Below are 9,878 nucleotides of genomic sequence, written 5' to 3' on the forward strand. Positions count from 1 at the left end.
AGAAGACCAAGGATTTTGCCAGGGTGAATCCATGATAAGACTTGTACGAGTGCAGTTCGGCGGAGTAACCATCACACACCTAAGCAAAATTACACGGTATCTTAGCTGATTGGCAGCTCAGTTTTGTTCTTAGCTTTTTTTTAAAAAGCTGGCTAAAATTTTGCAGGGAGAAAACCTTTGTTTTAAAATGAAGAATGACAGAGTTTATGGAAGTATTTTTCAAGATTTTACTGCAAACCAATGGGTTTGGTCACAAAAAAATAGGATACATATAACCATGTTAATTATATTACATTACAATGATGGTATACATTACAAGTAAGTCTGTAAGTTTAAATATACATCTAGAGTTACAACTGAATGTACAGATCTTCTTTACAGTACATACAATCAGGAATGAAAAACCCCCCAAACCATAAATAATGCCCATTTTACAGATGACATCTTTTAAACTAAAAAAGAAAAAAAAAAGAAACCAACAGCTTTGACCGACTGCAGCTGGGGCATTTTGGTCCATAAAAACCCTTTCTAAAAATAGAAATCTTTTTTCATAGCAGCAATGCTTTCTTCAAGCATTTGGATACAAGTAATTGTGAGCCCATTTCAATAATTTTAGTTGACTGTATAGATTTACAAAAGAAATTTCAAAATTACACTTAATTTATCTTCCAAATATGGAAGAAACAAACAATGCCCCACATTGTGGTATCCTGCAAGTGTCCCGTTGATGCTTTAAACTAAGTCCATCTGTAGTACGCAGACCACACGCATACCATTTGTTCACATAGTAAACCCACATAAATGAACTGAGAAACACACTCTGCAACAGGGAAAGCTTTGGAGCTCACAAGATCTCATCAGAAAAAGGCACATTTCATAAAATCCTTATCACGTTCACAAAGATCTTCAGGCAAGGCTTTTCGGAGCACGATTTCAAAACATCTTGTTCTTACTCCTACGATCTGCTGCAGCAGTCTATGGCAGCAGTCACTCTTGTTTTTCTTTCCCAAGGAGACAGCACCACTTTGGGGGAAGAACGAATGGAAATGAAAAGCCTGTAAAGCTCATTTAGAGAGTGATGTGCTCTTCAAAAAAGCTTCCAGCAAACAGTGTAGTTGAAATTAAGGCTGCAAAGCTGCCATGGTGGAAATGTGCAAATTCTCTTTCAAGATGACTGGTCAACTGGCAGTTCCACCAGAAGGCCAAACAAAAATAAAAATAATAGTTATTATTATTAAAAAAGAAAGAAAGAAAAATGTTCACAAGAAAGAGTCCACGGGCGGGGCATACGAGAAGCCCAAAAAAGCCTCAGCGGCTTCTTTGACGCTGGCGGTGATGAGGATGCTGTCCGGGGACTGGCCGATAGAGTTGGGGACTGGCTCATCTGTAAACTCCGGATCGAAGTGTCGCAGGTCACTGGGGCCACTCTGTGGAAAGGGCAGAAAAGGAAAGATGCAACATTTAGACCCAAATGTTTTCCGAGTGCACAGTTCAATTCAAAATGGGTTGACAAGCACCCTTGTGCGGAGACTCACAGTGTTATCAACTCGGACCCACTGTTTAACAGCCTTTGACAGTTTTAGTTTGACCTTTTTTTTGTATCCTGCTGCATATTGTCTCACTAAAAACAAGATGATTCAATTTAATACGCTACCCTCCAACTAAGCTCACGCAACAAAAGCCCAATGCAAACATGCCACTCTGCCATGCAGCAGTCTGCAGGGGAGGACTTTGATCTCTGGGCCACTTATTAAATTTAGTTTATAAAATGCTCAGAAAGTGAACGAGAACAACCTCCACAACCAGATCCCTCTCTTTAGATGTTAGTATCTGACAAGCCAAATGTAACTCTGCCCTTGGCAAGCTACTTGCTTTCTACACCTTACCTTCCCTTTTGGCAAAACAGGGATCCTGGGGATTATTTCAAAATAGCCATGCAAATGAAGCATTTGTGAGAGGCCAAAAAACCCAGCTAAATTTAGACTGTCCATCAGCAAAAAGCCAGCTACCGCTTATTTTTAACCTTGCCTGGATGGTCACCAGGGAAGGAAAAGCTGTGTTCCCCAAACACAGCCATCCAGCCAGTCCCCCCGGCTCCCGGGCACCCCACAAAGACAAGGGGGGAAAAGACACCCTCCATACGTTCTATAATTAGAAGTGATACATACCACATTTGGGTTAAAAGGGGGTGTAATCTTCTTATTAATGAGATCATCCCAGTTAATTGGGGAGAAGAAGATGTGATTCTTAATCTCCATCTGTTACAGAGAGAAAAATAGATTCATTCAGACTCAAGCTAATGCAAGCAGCATGGCCTAGTCATCCTCCCGAGCCGCCTGCAGGCACCGGCCGGTTTGCACTTACAAAGTCCTCCTTGGCGCCAAGCCTCTTTGTCCTATCCTTCTGCAAGAGGCCTTCCAGGAGATGTCTAGCCGAGTTGGTAATATTTGGCTTCAGCTGCAAGGGTTTGTTCAAGATGTTGTCGTACATTTCTGCCGTGTTCCTGCTGTAGAAGGGCGGCTGTGGGAACGGGAAAGGAGAGACCCAGGTTAATGAGGCTGACAGGCGGGCACGGGGGAAGGACGAGTAAGCTAGTTTGATCTGTCACGAAGGATTCGTTGCTTACCAGGCCATAAAGCATCTCATACAGGACTGCTCCAAGGCACCACCAGTCCACAGTCCGGTCATAGGGCTGCTTATGAAGAACTTCAGGAGCAAGATACTGTGTAAGAGAAGGAAGAGAGCCGCGTTAGCCAAAGGGATCTTTATAATTAGTAAAGCCTCCCCATTCCTGAATGAAAGCAGCTTACTGAATCCCAGCAATATCTAAGCTACCGGAAAGCTACAAGCTCTTTATCAACAGGGAGACGGCTCGAGAGCTGTCCTTTCCTGCTCAACAAGCTCTACATGTCCTACATGTCCTCACTGGCAACCTGACATTACAAGACCCGTAATACCCCCTGCTTGTCTAACCAGCCGTAAATATACGTGGGAGATGTCAGTTTTCACTGACGAGGATGGCACTTGCCACCGCTCTGCGAGTGGCGGGCTGAGGGCTGGCCGTACCTCCGGTGTGCCGCAGAAGGTGGAGGTCGTGCCATTGTGCTCAATGTTTTCTTTGCAGAGTCCAAAGTCAGTCAAGACAATGTGCCCCTGCGAATCGAGCAGGATATTCTCCGGCTTCAAGTCGCTGTAGGAAGAGATGAAAGAAGACAAGCGTTCGTTAGAGGAGCTACAGTGAGCATATTTTAGGTGCAATTGCTTACAGAACTTCAGTAAGTCACAAAAAAATATTAGAAGCAATTCTGAGCTCGTATAGAGATCAACTTTTCAATGCTTATTCAACAAAGCATGTGGTTTTTTTAGTCCAACAAACTGAACAAAGCTGCTTACCGATAAACAATGTTCAGGGAGTGCAGGTAGCCCAGTGCACTGGCAATTTCAGCAGCGTAAAATCGGGCTCTCGGCTCCAGGAAGCAACGCTCCCTCTGGAGATGGTAGAACAACTACAGGAGACAGAGAGAACAAAGTTGTGTAAGCGGCGCCAAAGCCTGTTAACAATGCACTTAATTAGACTCAACATATATAGCGAGGGAGAACAATAGCAGGAAATGGCCTAACGATCCTTTGGTAGTTCAAAACTTGGCAGGCTGGAAACATTCAGTCTAGTAACTTCTCCCCCATGACTTTTTCCCCTTGCAAGTCTTTTTCGTATAAAAGGAAGGGTGAAAAAGTCTACCCTACCACCGTGCACATGATAGGAAACACTATTTCATTTTCTTACTGCTTACCTCTCCACCATTGATGTAGTCCAGGACAAAATACAATTTGTCTGCAGTTTGGAAGGAAAAGTGAAGCCCGACCAGGAAGGGGTGTTTCACATTTTTCAGCAGGACATTGCGCTCTGACATGATGTGCTTCTCCTGAAAACACGAGAAATCATCAATGGTTAGTACACTTCCTCAGCAATAGCAGTAAAAATATATTTGATGGACATTGCAATGGCATCATGAAGAAGCAGCTTACCTCCTTCTTCTTCAGGATTGCTTTTTTCTGCAGGACTTTAACAGCATAGAACTGCTCTTCTGCCTTATGCCGTGCAAGGAGAACCTGAAAGAGGACAAAATCCCAGAACTGAGCAATACTGAAACACAGAACAACTTGTAAATACAACTGGAAACAAGCCTTTATGTTAACGGCTGAGCACTGCCACATCCCTCTAGTTCAATGTGCAAGCCCTTTGCTGGAAATGCCCAACACTATTACCACTGGCAGATAAATCTAGCCCAAAGTTTTTACGTCTAGTTCCCTTCCCCTCTAACAGCAAAGTATATATTCTTCCCAGCACCACAGCCTCCTCACTCCCTTGCTCTTTTATGACTCTTTCAAACGCAGCATCCTACTCCCTCTCCCCCCAGCTACCCAGGGAGCCAGGCACGGGGCACTGGGGCAGGCCCAGGTCTGGTTTAAATGACCACCATTTACCAAAGCCAGTACAAACCCAACCCTCAGGCATCACATGCAAGAGCTGAAGAGTAAATAAATTGCAAAAAGAAGTTAGATTTACCTTCCCAAAACTGCCTTTTCCAATCACTTTTAAGAAATGGAAATCTGATGGTTTGGCATGTGGGTTGGATGACGGACCAAGATTGATCTGCTGTGAAGGACTGGGCTAGAAAAATAACAGACAGAAGCCACATTTATTAAAACAGCTTGGTAGTGAGAGTCCCAATAATGTCTCTTTTTTAAAAAATATAACTAAAGTGACCTTGAAAGTGAAGATTAGCACTCATCACTAAAAATTTAATCTGGACCTCTGCCAGATATCTTAAACTGTTAGGTACTGCCTAAAGCGAGTATAACAGCCATAGTTTACTTAAAAGTTCTTGTTGATGTCTTAGCCACATTCCATAACGAAGCAAAAACCAATAAAGCTTACTTTTAAAATTTTTTCCCCATGTCCAGAAAAACTTTCAGTCTAACTTGATAACTCTTTTTCCGCAGTTACATCAGTGTGCTATGAGCTGAACTAAAGTAACACTCATGATGTAATTTTGCTACGCTTCTATTACCGGCTGACTTGATGTTCTAAAAATGCTTCACTGAGTACAATCTACTTACCGGAGGAGAAGGATTAGCATTCATAAGTTCAGGCTCTTGAGGCTGGGAGATTTTCAAGATAGACTGAACTTCAGGGCTGCAAGGATAAGAGCATGCATGATTAGAAGAGTTACCAGAAGCATCAGGCAGGTCTTTCCGCCAGAGGGCATGCACGTATCGTGAAAGATGAGTTTTGGTTTGGGCTATTACAGAAGGCAACTGAAACAATCTATTCGACTTAAGAAGTAAAATTAATCTACAAAAAGTAAATTCAGTCACACAAAAAGGTGTATTTATACAGTAAGTACAGTTCAAAATAGGGACGGGGCTCTAGAAATCCCATCCAACTCATTTCTCCCAAACCCAGCTCATGAAGATTTGTTGCCAAATGAGTAATACCTCAAGAAGATCAATTAACTCTTCCGTAACACTCATGCCAGAGGCATTGCAGTAAACAAACCATTTTTTTAAGTAGATCTCGCACTACATAGTGATATTCGTGACTGAAATCCAGCCAAAATTTCTGATACTTACTGCTTGCATGCGTAAGAGTTGGTGGCTATCTTCTGAATGAAGTCGTTTAGCCCCATTCTTCTCTGCTTCATGAAAGCTATAAAGTAAAAGGAGAAATAAAATCGTTAAACCATCCTGCGAGAAGTATCACAGCTCCCCGAGCATGCTCGGAGAAGCCCCCCGCCGCTCACCGATGAGGATGGCCACCATTCCCCTCATCTTCGAGTAGGTCAAGGTAGGACCAGACGCCTCGGCTGCTTTCACGGTCATTTTGGAGCGAGGCAGGGGGTGGGTAGAGATAAATAACGAGCGTACACCACCACCGGCTTCCCTGCACCGCACTGCCTCGGCGAGGCACCCGACGGCGCTTAAGTGGCGGCGGTGATGGGCGGGACCGGGGCGGGGCGGCGACGCTCGTCCCCCCCCTCCCCGAAGTCCCCGGAGGCGGCGCAGGCCGCCTCCGGGGACTTCGCGGGGGGGGGGGGGAAGATACGACCGTCGCCGCCCTTGCCACCTCCCTACTTTGGGTGCACCCTCCGGGCGAGCACCCCCCTCCCCCCCAGCATCCCCACCGTGCAGAGCATCCATGAGCAAACGCATCAAATCCCTTTTTTTTTTTTTTTGCACAGCAAACTCCCTTAGCCCGTCTCTCTTTGCCCCCCCTTCTTTTCCCGGCCCTTCTTTATTTTTTGCGGTTATATAAAGGTGAAATCTGGCTCTGTCCTGGATGAGCACCTCTTCCTAAAGCGTGTCCCCCCTCCTCCCCACAGCCCGCGTCCGCTCCCGGGACCCGCCGCCGGCCCGCCGGCCCGCCGCCCCGGGTGAGCGGCGATAAGGGACGCTGACGTTTCCTTGAAGGAGCCGCAGTGACTCAGGAGAACAAGATTTCCTGCCCGGTTTTCAATAAAACAAACAAATGTCCCTCCTGTGCACTGCCCTGATCCCGGCTGGGACATTACCGAAAGGGAAAAGGAAAAAAAAAAAGTCTTTTTTTAATGTCAAAAAGGGAAGCAAAGGAAAAAATAAAATCCCAGTCCCCTGAACTTGGAGGAGAGGGCAGAGATCTGATTCTAGAAAAGGTGGGGAGATGACGGAGGACTGCACAAGTGCAAAAGGGGGGGGGGGGGCGGGAATCCACCAGAAAACAGCCCCGCTCCGCAGTTTTTGTTTCCACTGTACACGGTCATCTGGGAACACCATGTGCCTTAATTGCTCAGTCGCTTCCTTGCGGGCGCACCGTGGGCGCGTCACGAGCGCTGGTGCATGCACGAAGGACAACGTGCAACGATGCTGCCGGGGACCCCCCGCCCCGAGGGGCGCAGGCGGGCACGGCGAACGGTATCATGGCCTCCCCCCTGATCCTCCCCGCGGTGCGCATCCCCACCTGCCGTGGGGTGCCGGGCTCCTGCGCGCTACAGGCGGGTGGAACTTTCCACCCGACGGGGCGTTTATTCCTGCGCGTATTTCGCCTTGCTCTCTGAGCGAAGGGCGCTGGGCTGCGGCCAGCGGCTCCAGCTGCAACCTGCCCCCCTTCCCCCCCCCCGCCCGGAGCCCTTTTTTTTAATCTTTTTTTTTTTGTTATCTCTACACCCGCTGCTGCTGCCTCCCCCCGCAGCCGCCGCCGGCCGCTGGGCGGCATCCCTTGGCAGCTGCCTGTACCGTCTGCCTCGGGGGGGGGGTGATGGCAGGCACCCCAGCACTGCAGCCGTCAAAGGCTGCAGCTCGCCGTGAGCAGCAAGACGGATGACTCGGAGTAGAGAGATGACCCCTGCGAGGGGGGTCGCAAAGCGCCGCAAAGGCTTTACAGCAAAGAGGGATGTTTGCCGGCTCCGCTGGTCTCTGCACCGAGCCGCCGGTGTCCTTCCCGGAGCGGAGGGGGGCCCTGCCCAGCCCCGCCGCCACGGTGCGGGGGAGTGCAAGGGAGCCGGCGCCAGGGAAGGAAGGGGCGACGGGAGAAGCAAGGAAGAGCCGGCTGCGGCTGGCGGGGCTCTAGCTTCTCCCACTTGTTGCTTTCCGCACTCTGTTGCAAAAACTGCCACTCTCATTAATGGAAGCGGAGACGAAAAAAAAAACCCCAAAAAACAAACACAAAAATCTAAACAACCCAAAAACTCAAAAACTTGATAGATTTGTATAGGAGCAGCCAGGTTCCTCTGCCCCTTCTGGACTGCTTTCAGAGTGCTGCTGTTTAAAAACAACTCGAGCCCCAGTTTTGAGGGTAACCGGAGTTCCCGTCCCCCGCCCGCCGCTCCCCTGGCATCTCCCTCCGGCCCCAAGGACGTGGCGTCCCGCAGCCGGGCCGGCGGCGCAGCCTCCCCGCTGCACTCACGCCAGCTGTGCGCGGGGGCGAGCGTCTCCCAGCCCCCGGGCAGGCTCCGGCACAGCCTCCCCCGCTCTTCTGCACAACCTGCCGCGGGCTGCAACCCATTTCCCTCCTCCCCGCTCCGCCGCGGCCCCCACGCTGCCTGCAAATGCCCACGGCGCAGCCCGAGCGCGGTCCCACCGCTGCCCGCCGCTGCCCCCGCTCCGGCCGGTTAACCACCGCCCTCGTCCCCGCTTTGCACCGGTCCTTTTGCAAGGGCTCCGCTGCTCTTGCCAAGTCACCTGGCCCCTTTGCGTGCCAAACGTTGTACCCCGCACGCACCCCCCTGCATCCCCCGGTGCCCAGCTCCGCGGTGGCCCCGCTGTTGGAGGGCTTATTTCCCCCGTGGGGAGCAGTTTTCCTGCCAGGACAGGGTGTTCCGCCGGCAGAGCGGTGAACCCACCTTTCAGCGACGACTTCTCCTCTTTGCCCCTCATCTCGCTCCCTGCCGAGACCCCGGGCGCGGCGCGGCAGCGCTGAGGCTGTGGCTGGGCTCCCGGCCCGCCGCTGTAATCCCAAATAACTCCCCTTCCTGGCCGGGCGGCCCGGAGGCAGGAGGGAGGCGGCGAGGGCGGCGAGGCCGGCCGCCGCTCCCGCTGACCCGTCTATGGACGCAATATCGAGGGCAGCTGACATGCAGGAGCGTTATAAAGTTCAGCACGGGCCGCCCCGCACACCCTGCCCCGTTGCAACATCGCCCTCAAAATTACCGTAATCAGCGCGCACACACACGCACACGCGGGCGGGGGGGGGCACTCCGGCCCCAATTGACCTGCCGGCAGTGGCCAACCCTGCCCCACGGAAGGAGGCTCTGCCCACGCTCCCCCCCGCCACGGCGCGGTGAGAGCTGCCGCGCACCCACGGCGCGGGTCCCGCTCCCCCAAAAAGGCTCCGCGCCAGGACGGGCAGAGGCGGGGCGGGGGGCTGCCGCTGCCCGCGGGGGGCGGAGGGCTGCGGCTGCCGGCCGGGCTTCCCCGGCGGCCGGATAGCGCCGGGGCGGGACCGGCGCCCCGCTCCGACCCGGCACCCCGCGCCTTCCGCCGGCAGCGCCCCGGCGGCGCCCCCCGCCCGCGCGGCTCCGCTCCCCCGCCGCCCGCCACGGCCCGGCCCGGCCCGGCCCGGCGCCGCGCACCCCGGCCGCGCCCCGCCGCGAGAAACCGCTGTCCCTCCGTCCGTCCCTCCGTCCGTCCCTCCGTCCGGCACCCACCTGCCGGCCCCCGCAGCCGGCAGGGCCCTCGCCCCCTCCCCGTGCTGGAGGTGCAGCCGCTCCGCCGGCCCGTCGGCGGGCGCTTCACAGCACGGAGGTTTTTAATGTGGAAGGGAGGAATTCCTCCCAAAGGATGAATTATTATAATTATTATTATTATTATTATTTGTAATTCACGCGGCGTTTTAAAGTCACAAACTGGGTTCTCAGAAGCCCGGGGTTTGGCTTAAAAGCCTGATTGTCCTAAGGTTGCGTTTTAAAACTTTTTTCTACAACGATAACAGCAAACACCTTAACAGTTGAAACGTGCGAGAGAACGCAAGCGAAGAAAAGGTACCCAAAGATCCCCTTAGTTGAAAGCTGAGTGTTATAGAAAAGCATCAGACACTGTGAAAATATCAATAAATTGGAAGGGTTTGCATCAATAATTTCTATAGTCGGTGTTTTAGGAGTGTACAGCCAGAAAGTAAATACAAGAGAAGAATCCAAAAATTACAGTGATGTTTCACACTCATGTTCTCCCTCAGGCTAAAATTTTGACAAATTGTCCTGAACTTCTAAATTAATAATTTTTTAAAGCAAAATGAATAAAAATAAAGTAGAAGGTGGGCGTTGAATATTAAAAGTTATAGAACTCCTTGCCCCAGGACGTGTGCACACCAGAAGTGTGGATGGGTTCGAGAATGGCTGGACAAA

At 51.0% G+C, this 9,878-nt stretch overlaps 1 protein-coding gene across 1 annotated transcript; it reads right to left on the bottom strand.

The window, feature by feature from the left end:
* Positions 1-213: 213 nt before the first annotated feature.
* On the bottom strand, positions 214-8,679 carry SGK1 (serum/glucocorticoid regulated kinase 1). The gene is given in 13 exon segments (XM_075145855.1): positions 214-1,427; positions 2,169-2,258; positions 2,365-2,520; positions 2,627-2,722; positions 3,067-3,190; positions 3,394-3,506; positions 3,792-3,923; positions 4,027-4,110; positions 4,568-4,672; positions 5,122-5,197; positions 5,635-5,710; positions 8,379-8,479; positions 8,481-8,679. Coding segments are annotated over 13 exon segments (1,452 nt in total). The 5' UTR covers positions 8,612-8,679; the 3' UTR covers positions 214-1,259.
* Positions 8,680-9,878: the final 1,199 nt, after the last annotated feature.

The sequence above is a fragment of the Calonectris borealis genome, chromosome 3, assembly GCF_964195595.1.
Source record: "Calonectris borealis chromosome 3, bCalBor7.hap1.2, whole genome shotgun sequence".
In the NCBI taxonomy this organism is placed as follows: domain Eukaryota; kingdom Metazoa; phylum Chordata; class Aves; order Procellariiformes; family Procellariidae; genus Calonectris; species Calonectris borealis.